This window comes from Phoenix dactylifera, chromosome 3 (assembly GCF_051530095.1).
Source record: "Phoenix dactylifera cultivar Ajwa chromosome 3, Ajwa_hap1_PhDact_Kaust_v1.1, whole genome shotgun sequence".
Lineage (NCBI taxonomy): Eukaryota > Viridiplantae > Streptophyta > Magnoliopsida > Arecales > Arecaceae > Phoenix > Phoenix dactylifera.
The window spans coordinates 45,281,864-45,297,679 of NC_143192.1; the positions used below are offsets into that span (position 1 = coordinate 45,281,864).

The 15,816-nt window shown below is 40.8% G+C and overlaps 1 protein-coding gene across 8 annotated transcripts in view; it reads right to left on the bottom strand.

Annotated features, from left to right (window-relative positions):
• Positions 1-15,816, bottom strand: part of LOC103708528 (DNA mismatch repair protein MutS, type 2) — a 51,059-nt gene that overhangs the window by 11,721 nt on the left and 23,522 nt on the right. For all 8 annotated transcript variants that reach the window (XR_015976470.2, XR_015976472.2, XR_015976471.2 and 5 more), the window contains exons 10-13: positions 14,110-14,364; positions 9,038-9,121; positions 8,792-8,939; positions 4,639-4,766 (exon numbers count right to left, since the gene is read on the bottom strand). Coding sequence is in view for 5 of the 8 variants with exons in the window: in XM_039121125.3 (XP_038977053.3) it covers positions 4,639-4,766; positions 8,792-8,939; positions 9,038-9,121; positions 14,110-14,364 (615 nt within the window). In the remaining 3 variants the exon portion in view is untranslated. The remainder of the gene's footprint in view (positions 1-4,638; positions 4,767-8,791; positions 8,940-9,037; positions 9,122-14,109; positions 14,365-15,816) is intronic.

Sequence of the window (15,816 nt, forward strand, 5' to 3'; positions counted from 1 at the left end):
TTTTTTTGGTTTAAGAATTTTTAATTGGTAATCACTCTTTTTAAACTTTTTCGATAATTTTAAGTCTAATTTGATGTTTTTTTGATGTTTTCTTTTTTTGATGTTTCTATGATCCTGATTTAACCTAAATGATACATCTTATTGTTTTAAAATGATACAAATCATAAAATGATTAGTGAGATGTTATATGCTACAATGAACAATATAAAATATCCTTAAATTAAGTAGTGCGGTGAAAATTAAAAAATAATACAATCAATTACATATATTTAAAGTACAACATACATACTGATATTTAAAATCGGGTCGAGTGACAATGCCTCTCGCAGATATCCGGATCATCAGCATAGTTAGGAGGTACATCAACCCACTCCTCTAATCAAGCAGCCAACGTCGGCAGAACCGGTACCGAGCACCCTACCAGTTGCTCGGCCGGACGAGTCGATACAGACCCGCGCCATGCTATGCCGTGTCAGGTCCGTACCGACACAGTAGACAAGATGGAGAGGAAGAACGAGAGAGGAAAAGAGAAAGAGAGTGGGGGAGAAAGGAAGAGGGAGAGGAAGGAAGAGAGGCCGGCTAGGTTCGGCCGGCGGAATCCGGAGAGCCTCTGCGTGGAAGAGGCGGAGGTCGAGGAGATTCAGAGGCGGGGCTCCGCCTCCGGTCCCTGTTTCGTTCAAACAGGGCCCGAAGAGGGCCCTTTTATTTTTGCATTTTTTAAGTTGAAGTCGGCAAACCCATTGCCGACTTCACTTATAATGTGGTCTCAATGCTATTGCCAATTACTATATTTTTCACATGATCTCAAGGTTTAAGTACTAGTTTCAGTACTTGTTTTGGTACACCCCATGCTGAGTTTATGTATGTTGCATACTTGCATCCCTTGGTACCGACACTCAATATGAGGGTGTTCTAGGTATTAGTTCCATATTGGCTAGTACAGTCCAATACTCAAAATGTTGATAAGGAAAAACATAAACCATCGAGCCTAGGCCCACTATTTGAGGCCAACTTTATGAATAATCATTCAACATTTATTTTTTATTTAGGTTTACCTCTTATGCTGTTACAACCTTTTAAATGTCCTTTTCACAACTTCCACCCATTTTAGCTCTAGGTCTCCTTCTCATCTTCCTAAATCCTTCAACATCAATTAGAATAGCTCTCTTTACTTATTTCTTTCCATAAGTTTGATGGACATGCTCATACCATCTCAATCCATTGTCAATAACTTAATCCATTAGCAGTGTAACTTCCATGGCTCATCCAATATTCTCTTTCCTCACTTTATCATTCCTAGTTTTGCCATGCATCCATCTCAAAATGATAATGTCTATTACATTTAACTTGTTCTTATACAACATGTTGGTCCTTATTGTTGTTTGATAAAGTTTTTCCTAGTTACAAAGGCATGCCTCGTTAATCATAACACACCAGAAGCATCTCTTTATATCATCTTTCCAATTGTAAGTCTACTACATATTTCTTCATGTATCTTCATCTGACACTATCACTGCTAGTCCCATGCTTGGATGAAAAAGGTGTAGTGCATGTCAAGCCATGGAAAAATTCTACCAAGGATAATTGGCTTGGAAATAGTCAGGACTCAAGTTGAACAACTCAGCCCAAGCTTGGTATGCCCATATCCAATTAAAGCCAAATTAAAATGTTCAGGTTGGGTCCAATCACCCAAGATGGACCAAGATAGACCTAAATCTTCACAAGGCTGAAGCCTTGGCATAATGTTGATTTGAATAAGATGGAACAAGAGAGAGAGAGGAGAAGAGATGAAGGGAGGCCAATAATTACAGGTTACCAAGGCAATCCATAGTAGCAAAAGCAACACGGCTAGGTGGTGATCCAACATAAAATGTAGACTAGTGAGTGCTAGAGGGAAGCAGAAAGAACATCTCATTGGGGTGGGAGCCCAAAAATGATGGCTTCAATACGAAGGTTAAGGGGAAGGTTAGTACTAGCTTCCTAGGGTGGCATCTAAAGCTACACTATAGTTCAGAATTTGAATCTAAAGATATGTCATTGTTCATGCATGATCGTCCCCAAAATCTACTGTTATCTCCTAAAAGAAGGCAATAAAGATAAAAAATGAGGGACTGAGGCAGACAACAAGGAGCTTGGAGCCAAAACAAAGATTATTGTATATCATGTTCGTGCAAGTAGCAGACAACAAGGTAGGCATATTGTTCTATATTATATTGAGATTCAGTATGTTCCAACAAAGATTCATAGCTCTGCAAAAGATTCATGATTAACATGAATAAAAAGACTACTTTATTCAATATTTTTGAACACCTACAATTATAACTGCTTTGTGTTCTTGTAGACATTTGTAATTAGTAAAGATAATCTTCAATTAACCTATAGAAAGCTAGGATTATAAATCATTTTTTAGACATCTATGCTAATTGCAATTTAACATGCATATTACATAATTTAAGTAATTTGTCATATAAATTAACATTATCCAACAATTTTACAAATTAGCAATACGAAGGCTCAAATTTCATAATAGAAATATAGGGGAACATGCAACCATGTCCGCACAAGAAAATGTTTAAAAACCTAACTGTTTACACATAGCTAGTACTATGGAAAGCTTATATACTGCTACATATGTGAAAAGCTTATTTCTTTAAGTTACTTTAATTGAAACATCAAGTATGCTCTATGGTCCTTCAAATTCTTGTTGCGAAAACAAAAAAAACAGGAAAGAGCTGTTGACCACCTAGTCTAAAAACAGAAGCTATTCAAGATGGTTGACTATAGTTTAATTGTTTAAATGAAAAAGCTGAGTAGAAGCCTATAGCATAATTTATCAGATTGCATTTATTGGTATTCGAAGAGAGATGCATTGACACGATCAGATGCACATTGATGCGGGCAAGCACAGGGCACGGAGATAGACACTCTTGCCGTGCCAATAACATGCTAGGATGGTATCGTAGATAGGTCATGGTATAGACAGACACTTGTTTCTTGGTCACCTATGTGAGCTACCATTATATACTATAGTAAATACTATACTGGAACATATGCATTGCAGAAAGTAAGGTAATCCAGTTTTGGCAAATTACGTCAAATATTACCCTTAAAAGGGCAGTCGGTCAGCAATCTATCAAAAGTCAAAACCCATGACCTCAATCCAACGGCTTTGGAGATGTTTTAAATTTGCTCTCAAGAGAAGTGAATGACTAAAATATGAGAAAGAATCATTCACCTTTTCTTCTTCTTGCTCTGCTCTCTTTTGCAGAATCCCCTCCAAGAGTTGTTGACACAGGCAGTCCAATATGTTCTTTATAAAAAACCTCTTCTATTATAGCTCCAAAGCTCTTTTCGACATATAGGGTTATCGCTTTTTCTGTAGCACAATCAATTAATTCATTTCCTTTTGACTTCAATTTGCCTATGTACAAGCAAGGTCCACAATCTCGATACTGGATACCCTATCGGTACCTTATTGGTTCGGTACAGTACGGTATGCCTTTGTGCCGAAATAGCTCTCTTACCCATTTTTCCAATTTTCATCTCGATACACCTCGGTACGGACCGGTATACACCCCAATATAGGCGATACAGGGCTTGTACTGACTTGAATGGATATTTCGTACCGATTTTCTTCCGTTATGGTGTGGTACGGGGCGGTATGATAGACCTTGTGTACAAGTATTCCTTTTCTCTTCAATGTCTTGTTACATTTTATCCTTCCACATTGTAGGTTCTTCAAACGACGGGGATGATTAATAGATCACATTTTTGATGGTTCATACTTCATACAACTGAATCTATATGCTAAATAAAATTTTCTTATCACCCTTCAAATTAATGTACCACCTAAACAAGGGCATTGTTGTTTGGCAATTGAGGTTTGTACATTGCACAAGCACTTCCTTGATCTTGAAAATCTAAGAGAATGTACCTTTTGCACATGTTCATTAAATCATTTAGGGTAGTGATAGAGTTCCATATAGAATTGAAAAGGTAGTTTTTTTTTCAGTGAAAGAATTTGTTATCAGTATTGACAAATATGCTGCAATAGTTATTTTAGAATGGCTCAAGCTTTTTAAATCACTGATATCACAATTTCTGCAGCTTGATAGGCTTATATACACTGATTGTATTCATTACATGCATGTTTTATGTTTCATCTTTCAACATTCTTGTTCTCAATCCTAAACTTTTGGGACCTTCCTACTGAACCAGATATAACTAACTTTTATCATGTTGCTCAGACGTTATGCCATAATAGTAAGCAACTAACTTAACTTTATGCATCACATCAGAATAAGCTATCCAAATGAAGTCTATCATGTCAGACAACTATATTTTGGATTCAATTACGAGACTGTTTTTCTCTTCAATATCTAGTATAAACCTCCTCTATTGCCCCGCTGGAGTAACATATGCCTTGGAAGTGACATTTTAAAGTTACTTACCTACATCATCCTCTCAACTCTCAAGGATAGTGCATATTTTTTTAGCAGTCATCAGGAAATCAAAACAGTAAACAAAGTTTATTATTTCTCTATATACTCACAGCTTTCGTCAAGGTGAAATAAATGTTTGAAAAATCAGCAGTAATCCTGATATAAATGGGTTAGAAACTGAAACTAAAGAACCTACACCAATCTGTTTTAGGTGGCCAGAAAAGGTAGATAATGATTGCGTCAAAGACTGCTCATCACCAATATCAGCAAAAATTGCATCGAACCATGAGATTTTAACAGGCTCAGAAGCTATAACATAAAGACCTGCAAAGATCAAGTGACATTATACATCATTCCATTCCCAAGATCTGAAACATAATTTTCAAATGTGTAAACAAGTTAAATGAAAAAAGAATGTAGATTCTCAAGATTTGCCTTGTCCAACAATCCTGACCTGAAAATTTGCGTGGAAAAAAGGGCAATACCATTTTGAAGGATGAGCAATATAATATTTCAATAAAAAAGTAACTAAATTTTGCTGATGCTACAAACTTCATAGAATTAGCCCCTACCTCAAATACCATTTCCGAGTATGATAAAGAAGTTTCTTTTGGGTTGAAATTTTCATGCCAGAGGACATGGACTTGGTTTAAATATGCAATTTTAGAATTCACAATTACAAATCAGCAAAAATTAAAAAAAAAATGGAAAAAGTCCAGATGGAGGGTGAGCCTTGGTGCAATAGTAAGGATACTCTATTGTGATTTGGAGGTCATGGGTTTGAAACACAAAAACAACCTTTCTGCATGTGGTATAAGTCTCTTATGGAAAAAGAACTACACCCCCCCCTCCCACATTGGCGGGAGCCTCGTGCACTACACCAATGGGAAAAATTCAGATAGTTAGTAGCAGTTTGAATATGTAGAGAACAAAAAGACCAATACCTAGAACTAGAGAAAAAAGCATTTTTTTACTACTGCCTGTTGCTAACATAAAACATGTAGTATGCTAGTATACAAGGTATGCCGTCTTAGTACCACACACCCCATTAGTATGCGGTACACCCAGTATAAAGGCCGGTTCAGCGTACTGAGTATCAGTATACCCACCTCCAATACCACGAATCGGTACCAAACTGGTATGATAGGATATGCCTTGTACCATCCAGTTTAGTACGATATAACATACCTTGCTATTATGGATTAAAAATTATCCACGCTAATCGGAACTGAAGAGCTAAACGGTGCATAACTAATGCAATTATAGTTATATAATGGATGTAAACTAAGCTCCAACAAGAATTCATGGCCAAGAGGGTAACCTTGAGCGATCATAATCTCTATCTTGGTTCTACACTTCTACCATATAGAAAAATGGAAAAAAAACCGAAGAAATATATTGTACAAGTAGAGCAGAATGAAATGGAGAGCTTGTTGAGTGCCAATATGACTACCACTATTTTTTGAGGCTTAATGAAAAACTTTTGTAAGTTAACAATGGTAAGGAAATGTTGTTTAAGTCAAAAATGTTGGCAAGCAAAGATGACAAAATAGATGATAGTTAGGATAAGAACACTGAACTGCATGTGTGGTAAACTAAGAATTATAGACTTAATTAAGGAAGAAAAAAAAGCAAAAACAAAGGATAAACTATATAGGAACCAATGATGATTGAAAGTGGCCTAATATAGGGGCCACAATTTGTTTAGAAGATTCAAGAAACACGCAGCCTAAGAATGTTGAAGCCTTATAATGTGGTATATATTATAGGCTCATCAATGAGTTAAGTCTGACATGTTGTGCTAAATACCCGACCTCACCCAACTTGAATACAAGTTGGGTCGGCCAAATCTTGGCATGACCCAACCTGACCAAGGAGGCCAACAAGACCCGACTTGGGAGCCCGACCTGACCCAATCTCCAATCAAGAGAGCTGTGAGGCGATCATCGAGGCCATCCCATCTTCACCCTCTCCTTTGCCTCCTTTTCCTCCCTATTTATTGCCACCTCTTACCTTCCTCACCCTCTTCTTTGCTGCCACCTCCTACCTTCTGCATGTTGGTGCCATCATCGACCCCTATTTCATCTCTACCCTCTCCTCTGGCTCCTCCCTCCAGCCCCTCTTTACAGCCACTGCCTCCACTCCTCCCTCTCTTCTCTATCATTGCTTCCTCCCTTACCACCTCTTCCACCATCACCTCCTGCCTTTCTCATCGTCGCTGGCCCTGTCCCATCTCCACCTTCTTCTCCACCTCCTCACTTCCCACCCCTCTCCACCACCACCTCCTCCCCTCCCCCTCTTCGCTGCTATCACTGATCCCTCCACTCCCCCCTCGACCCCCCTACCACCCCTCCCCCAAGGCGACAGATGGTGGAGGTGGAGGCATAGCTTTGTTGGGAAGAGAGGGGGACAAGGAAGAGAATAACAGATCTGTTTGGGTTAGGTTGGATCCAAGATGGCCAGGTCAGGTTGAGTTCAAGTCACCAGGTTGAAGAGGTCAGGACCCAACCCATTACGAGGCCTAGAATGTAGCCCTTAATGGAAATAGATGCTAACAATGGATTCATACTGCCAGACCAAAATAATAAGAATAAGGCTTGTCAGATTAATGCCATGGTTATGAAGCATGAAAATCTAGTTGCAACAACTTCTCAAAAAAAAAAACTGGTTGCAACAGATGACCACTAGCATTTATTGTGGCATTAAAAAGCCATGCATTCTCATATATTTGCATGTGTAGATTTATTATCCTTAAATAATACTTTATTTAATTGGAAGACCATGGTGGAATTGTCATGAGGACCAAAACTATCTTGAGGAAAATTATGAAACATTCCAAGCTAAAGCAACATTCTTACCGAAAGGAGATGGGTAAACTGGTTAAAATTATGGATTAGGGTCTAAATTGTAAAATGGAAATTTCAATGCTTTTGTACAAAAGTTCTATTGACATCCTGGTTCAATGTCTCACTCGAGTTATTACTTGCCAGTTAGATTAATGCATGCTTCAGCTGTACATTAGTATCATCCAAATTCATTAGAGTTCAAGTGGCCAACTGTGTTAGTCCACTTAGGCCATGTTAATCTACTTATAATTGCTGAAGTAGAGTTACATTAAATCAGAAAAGAGAGATCCGCAAATTAGATAAGCAGATGAAAGAGTATATATCAACCGATGATGGCATACAGTCCAGCAGATTAGTATACCAAGAAAATGATTTTTTACTTTAACTATTCTGGATCCATTATTTACTTACGCTGATGCACCTAAAAGGAACACTTAAGTGCTGGGGAGAGATCTCAGTTTAATTATGAATGGAGCTTGCTACACCACAAGAATCTTACACTGTGATACCACTTGTGGTTCTTCCCTTATATCTGCAACTTCCATTCAAATTATCTTCCAAATTAAAAACTCACATTATTATAGCAACAATGTGACATAAGTACTTTGAAACATATGAAAAAGGTTTCAAACATATTTGTTTAACTCATTTCACTTCCTTAAATAGCGCTTGAAAGCCTATCATGTCAAAACAAGAAATATTTCACAGAGTATTATATGAAAAGCAGACAAATGGGCTGGAATAAAATTAGATTTGCATCAAAAGACACCTTAGGGTCATCTAGCTTACTCCAAAATAATCAAGGCCTGCCGTACGGGCTTGTATCATCTCGTACCAGATGTACCGTATCGTAAGGTAAGGTACTGGTGCAGTATCGAGGTTCAATTGGGTTTACGAGCAAAACCGGTCTAAACCAACTGGAACCATCCTGTTCCACCCTATGCCATGTCGCAGCAACCAGTACCACCTAGTTTCATTTTGCACTATGTTCAGTCATGAGAAAATGCTATGTTGATATAGCATACCGTTTCGATAAGGTACCAATATGGTGGCCGGCAAGTGTGTAGAAAACCTTAAAAGTATATTGGTATCAAGCCATATTCTTGCAAACTTATGCATAGTTAATTGATAGCCTATATCTATGGGGTTAGAAGATTGTTAAAAGACTTTGCCTACTTTCATCATGTTACTTTTGAAAAGTTCTATTTCTGTTATGTGGCTGAACTTCCGTGGGTATGATTTTGGCTCATATATACCGGTGATCTGATTTACTTCATATCTTGTCATGAAAAATGCATGACCAAGTGCTTATGCACGAATGCAAAACCACAAAATTTTGGGTTTAATATATTCAATTCATATAATTTTTGGTTTTCTAAATTTCTTAATAGTAATTTTGTCTAGACAAGTGGTTGGCTGATTAAAGGAAAGAGTGCTACAATAAATGCTATTAAAAGGGTAAGCATGATAAATATTATAAAAAGAATTTAAAAAAGAGCCAACCAGTTTTAGCCATCAAAGATGCTAGACCAACTGTCTTCAAGCTGATAGTTTTGCCCCCTGTATTTGGACCAGTTATAACCAGCACTCCAGTTTTTGCAGAAATCATAAAATCTACAGGAATAGGATGATTCTTTTCCAATTCAATAACCTGAAAGCAGAACATAATTAAAATTAAAGAATAAAAAATTTCATACATGTGGCATGAAGAAAATTGAATTCCATTTCATTTCAAAATTTAAATATCACCTGGAGTTTCATGGATGCAAGATGTGAATCTATTTCATCTTCTTTTGTAATATTCTTCACTTGCAATTTTCTTCTCCTGATTTCCTATAGATTTAAAACCATCACAAAATCATGGGATGCAAAATCCAAAACAGCAAGCGATGGCAACTGAGGCCCTGTTTGGATGCACAAACAGACTATTCATGCATAGCCTCTTCGTATAAGAGATTTTTAGGGATAGCTACATGTGTTGGAAAGTAGTTTTAGCAGATCAGGAGAGGGATTGAAGTACAGTTTGATTCCTTTATCCCTATAATTTATTAATAATTTAAATCATCTTTTAGTCAAATTGTTTGTCCTCCTTATTCAAGTTAACTTGTATTGACAAATCTTTTAATTACCTTCAAAATCTACTCCAATGCATCAGTTGCTCCTCAGTTCATTCTTGTGTCAGAAGGTTATGCACAGATAATTCATCTGACAGGCCCTAAGGAAGCTTTGTATTTGACATTTTTCGTTATTCCAACATGTACCAGATAAACATTAGTTTCCATTCCAAAAGCTCTTAAATGGTGATTTTTTTATTTTTAACTATGAAGGCCCGGTCGAGCCCGGTGCACTTCCCTGGCCTAACTGGGTTTGGCCATGCTAGCCCTATGCGTGCTTCGCACGTGATTGGTGGAAGACTCCCATCAGGAGTCTTCCTTCCTCCCCTCTCCCCAACGACTCCGACTAAAAGTCAGAGAAGTCTTCCTTCCTCCCCTCTCCCAGACAACTCCGACTAGGAGTCGGAGAAGTCTTCCTTCCTCCCCTCTCCCCGACGAGCCCTAGGTCTCCACTATATAAACACCCCCCCCCGGAAAGCCTTCCAAGATGGTGATCACACCTTCTCTCTCTTTTCTCGCTTCAAAATCGCGGCCATTATTGTGCTAGCCAGAAATCGAGACCAACGACACCGTCCGAGCCAAGGTAATGCTGCGACCCGCTTTTCCTTTTCTTGTTCTTCTTTCCATGACCCGAAACACGGCCGTTGGCCGCGAAATCAGCGAAAAATCGACCGAAGTAAGCATCCCATGTTTTTGCCTCTTTACCCTTCTTTTCGACCACCGCCGCCGCCGGTGTTTGTCACCGAGGGCCTTGGGATGAGAACCTCAGCCCGCCAAGCCAAATTTCGGAGGAAATGGCCGAGGCCAACCTCGGCCAAGACCAATCAACGAGCCAAATCCACTGCTTGGAGGCTTGCCCAAGCAGTGGCCAACCTCGCCACCAGCCGGCTCAGCCTTGCGCAGGCCCTGCCCAGCGCCCGTGCGAGGTTCAAAGCCAGCAATAGCGGCACGCGTGCGCCCGTGCGAGGTTCAAAGCCAGCGGCGGCGGCACGCGGTCAGCCGCGCGCATGCCCGGGCACAGCCACGCGCGAACCCCACGCGCCCACCGCAGCGCGCGATCCTCCGCGTTCCCAGCCAGCCTCAGGCACGCGCGGCCAACCGTGCACACACGCCTCAAGCGTGTGCGGCCAACCGTGCACACACGCCTCAAGCGTGTGCGGCCAACCGCGCGCCAGCAGATTGCGCACGGCCCTCCGCGCGCACCACAGTCCGCACGCTGCCTCCTCCAAGCGCCCGACGCCCAGCAGCGCGCGGCCCCCCCGCGCACGCCCAGCAGCGCACGAGACTCCGCGCGCACCAGACTCAGTGCGCAGACCCCCGCGCGCATGACCAGCAGCCAGGCTAGCCAATGCCCAAGCGCCAGGCCGACCCGACACCACGCGCACCGGAGCTCTGCGCCCGCGCCCACATTGCGCGCCCGAACCTTGCCATGGCCAGACAGGGTCGGGGCACAGCCAGGCTACCAGCACCAGGCACATGCGTAACAGCTTGTTGCGTGCACACCAAGAGTGGGAATGGACATGGGTGATGATAGGGGGCACCAGCCCTTGCGCGCGCACCTGAGCACGCGTGCACAAGAGAAGGACCAAGCGCACGGCATGGCACAACAAGCACAAGGCTCGGCCAACACCGCATTCAGCCGAGCACGATCAGGCCAATCGGGTCAAAGGCAAGCGCACGGGTTGAGCCAAGCCAAATACATCCCAATCAGTCCAAGCCCGCGCGCATTGAACCATGCCCGGCCAGCGCATGTGCGCTCGAAAGCCAAATAAGGAAAGCTATAATCGGCCAAGCCTGGCAACCATCCGCGCGCAGCAGCAAACAAGAAAAGGCCCTGCAAGGCAGCACTTGGCCAAAGACAGCAGGCCAAGCCACATGGCAAAAATCCCAGCGCAAGCGCAGGGCCAAACAAGGAAAAAGCACGCACAGAATCAAAGGAGTCCGTGGGCTCTTCCATTAAGATTTGGCGAGCAAAGGCATGGGCGGCCAGGATGCATCAAGCCGCAAGATGAAAGGAGGATAGAATGCCAAGTCACTGATCCATGGAAGAGCAGGCAGCTGGATCCACGTCCCGGCCAACAAAGACCCGCATCCCAGCCAGCCCGGGAGCCCATCCAGCCAACCAACAAAGATCCCATATCAGGCCAACCGCGGACAATTGGTGGCAGCGCACGCACGGGACGCGCCCCCCGGCCAACCAAGCGACGCATCTCGAGCATCCAAGGATTTCAGCACATGGCCGAAGGAGGCCAAACTTAGTTGGAACCCTTGCGGCTAACTTAGAATCTTTTCAATTTTGAATTGTTTCCGCCAATAAGCCATGGACATTAGGCCTATATAAAGGAGCCATTAGGGCCCTTCAAAGGCATATGGAATTATCTTTGACTTGTCATATTTCTTCATTTTAAGGGTTGTCCCTTAGGTCCCCTAGATGGGAATTTCGGCCGCAAGGCTTGGGCTAGGGTGGGATAAACCAACTCTCCTTAGATTGTTCTAGGCAAAACATGATCCCTTCCCGATCTTGCTAAGAGTCCTTGTTATTTCGTTGCTTATTGGAATAGAGTCATCTTTCTTTCATATTGAGCCCCACACTTTGATTCTTTCCCATTGCCGAGCACCAATATTGGAGAAGCATAGGCGTGGTTCCAAAGGTAGCAAGAAGCGAGCACGTTACCCACATCAAAGACGGTCCCAACACCATCTCCATCCTTGGACCTTGGCGCGGGGTTTGGGACCGCAAAGCCCCGCGGGCCAACACCTTAGCCCCTTCCCTGCATCGGCCCCCAGCTGAAGCCGAACCCCCCAATATCGATGAGCGGATTGGGATTCGAGATCGACCGAGCCATGACTCCCCTGTTCGGCCCTATTTTTGGTTTGATTTTGGCCGGCCGGCTGCCCCGCCGACCGCCCTCTGCCTCATGTCTCCGCCGCATGCTGTCACCTTGCCAGACCATGACCATGGCAGCCACCAGCCTGCCTCCCTTCATCCTCTGTTTTGCGAAGAAAGAAGAAGAGAAAGAAGAGAAAAAGACGACGATGAGAAGAGAAAGAGCCATCCCTCTTTTGTTTCTCTCTGCCTTCTCTCTCATCTCCCTATTTCTCTCTCTAAGAAGACCCATAGATCCATTCTATGGACTCGAGTGGACCCCAGCAAGGAGCCCTGATCTGTCTCTGTGCCTAGGCCGCTTGCCAGACCGATCACCCTAATCCTGTTAAGTGCCAATAAAACCCAATATTGATGAACCCCATCAAATGGCCTTGGCCCTAATCGAGTCTGTGCTCCATGATTCATTGATCAAGTTGCTTAAACCTGACCTAACTGGGCAACCGTCATCCGACTAACCGTTTTTCTTTGTCTTGTTATTTCAATACTATTAAAGTTATCGAATGAAGATTAATCTTACTTTTACTATCTTTAAATAGGTTTAGCAGATTCGCCGAGTGAAATTTGAAAGTCTAAGACGGAAGAGGTAAGTAACCCTAACACGCCTTATCAGTTTTTAAGCATACGATATTACAAAACTCATGATTTATTGCGAAATAATGGTTCCATGATTATTTTACCGCTAACCACTATTTATGAACTATGAACTCCATATTTATGAAATTTGTATTTTGTTATGAAAAGAATAATTTCATGATTATTCTACTATTAAAGGTTTAATTATGGACTACAAACTCTTATAGTCTTTTACCGATTTATTCATGTATGATTTAAGACAATGTGATTTAAAAAAATGACTCAAGAAAATTTGTTTTAAAAAAAGATATGACTATGGACTCTTAGATAGCTATGTACGGCCCCCGCCAATGATTTACAGTAGTTGGCCTATGGCCCTCGCCAACGGATTACAGTAGCTTGGCATACGACCCTCGCTAGCGGGTTATAGTAGCTTGGTATACAGCCCCGCCAGCGGGTTATAATAGCTTGGCATGATATTGACTACGACCATATCATGGATAGAAGGTGATCTAAGCATTTAGTCTGAGAGAATTATTATAAATTACGATATGGAAAAATGACAAATGATTTACGACTTTATAAAATTAGCATGATTTATGATTTTGTTTATGCATTGGGAACCATTTATATAATTGCATGATTTATGCATATGCAAGAGCATGATTGATTTATGATTATACTGTTATTATGAAATATTCTTTTTTTAATGGCAGTTATCTTCTCTAAATGATTTATTGATGCATGTAAAAAAACTTATACTCGATGTAATAAGGTAGTGAAAAGTTTACTTACCGAGCTGTGTCACTCATATATCTCTATTTTTATTTTTTTCTCTCTAGACGAATAGGTCGATAGGAACGAAGGATGGTGCAGACTTAGAGTTCACGCAAGCAAGCTTGACAATTTTATAGAAGAATTTTAGTATTTTAAATTGACTATGAATTTATAGTTAATGATTTTCTGAATATTGAGGATCATGGGCTTAGTATTATGTTTGGATTTAGATGCTTTGATCTAGTATTGGTAGCATTTAATGGATAATGAAATTGAAATTTTATTTATTATATTTTGTTTGAGATGAATTTGAAAGTTAAATAAAATATTTGGCTTCGTGTTATCGTGGGTTGTACCCTTCGGTAGCATGGCCGTGTTATGTCCCAGATTTGGGGCGTGATATTAACTAGATATGGGAAAACAGAAACATGATTAGCATATTAGATATCTAGTTCTGAATTTCAACTCACAGCGGTAGCATTAGCAACATCCTTTTTGGCCCTACGCAAGTAATCATGATGTTGTTGAAGTAACAGAGGATGGTAGGCTTTTGGCATATATAGTTTCCATTCTCGTGGAGGGCGATGAGATAAGGAGACCTTGCTGAAAGTTTCATTTGGAGAGAAGTTACTTTCAGTGATGGATACTCCACCCTTATCACTTGGCAGATATAAGTCTGGAAAGGCACCATTATATGCAACACTGTACTTCGCTCGTGCAGTGATCTGCAACCAAAGAGAAACTCTAAAAAGAATTAGAAAATCGGGCATAAAAAAGAAGATGAAAGCTATTGCATGCTTAATTAGATATTGTAGAAGTGCTAGTTGAAGAAGACCCATCGAAAAAGTTGGAGAAAATAGATAGGAGGAAGAAAAACAATTAAAATAGACTCAATTGGCAAATGGGAGATAAGAACTAATAATTAAATGCAACTCAAAGAAAACTTCACTATGGTTAAGCACCCCTATTTGTAGATATAGAAGTCTTAGAACTTACACTCGAACCTGCTCGCATTCATCTGTGTTAAATAAGGAGATTTTTTCAGTTATGAACAGAAAAAGAGAAAAAAATCTAAGCATGATCTAATTTGGTAATTAGTTAGGATTTTGACAGAATCTCTAACTGATCAATGCTACGTTTATGAAATATTTAATCTTCAACTCTGGCCAGATCAGATTATGTGTGACTTATTTCATCAAATCTGCGAGATTTATATCCTAAATCGAACTAGCCAGCTAACCGCCAACTTAAGTCTAAATCAATCACTGGGATCCTTCACTTCTTATCAGCTAGGACTACGGCATGTGCAGCAGCACCAATTTTTGGCACCATATGATCCATCTAGAATTAACTAATACATGCACAATATACATCATATTCTAAGCACGCTCATGAACATCATCTTTAACTATGAGTAAATGAACATGAATTATTCTTCTAATTATAATGGTAGTTGGTTTACAATTGTGCATGAGAAATTTGGCAATCATTACAGACAGTGATCTCTCTAACCTCACTCCTTTGTCAAAGACGGTACATAAGTTCCAGTTCAGTGATGGACCATTAGGCTTACTTAAGGAAAAAAAAGGAAAATAAAAGAAATGGTAATTTGTCCTCATGCTTGAAGTGCATGAGACTAGAAGAAATGATGAGGTCAGTGTTCTAGTGGCATGTTTTAAAAGGAACAACTGAACAAATTTGCTCTATGCAAGGAATGAGGTATCATGTATTGGTGCTGTGCTAGCCTAGCACTGACACTGTACATGCAATGGTCTGCCAATGCTCGGCATGCTCTAGTACTGCATGCCAAGCATTGGCACGCAGCCAGTACCATGCCAGGGGTGTCAATAAGGCACTGGCATGGTGCATACAATGATGTATCAGAGTGTTGGACTCAACATGTACTTGCATAGTAGGTGCCTCCTTAAATTTTGTCGGTTATGCAAATTGAGTTTGGGTGGAAATACATTTTGAGGGATCTATGGGTTTTAACAAAGCTAACACTGGAAGATTTAGCATATTGTCGACTACTGCTATTAGTTAATGACATATGAGCAAACTATGGAATTATAACTCGAATTCCATATCATTCTATTAACAATTACACAAAAGTTAGGCGATACATAAGTTAGTTTGCTAAATATACCATTAATAAATGTAAACTATAATATCACTAG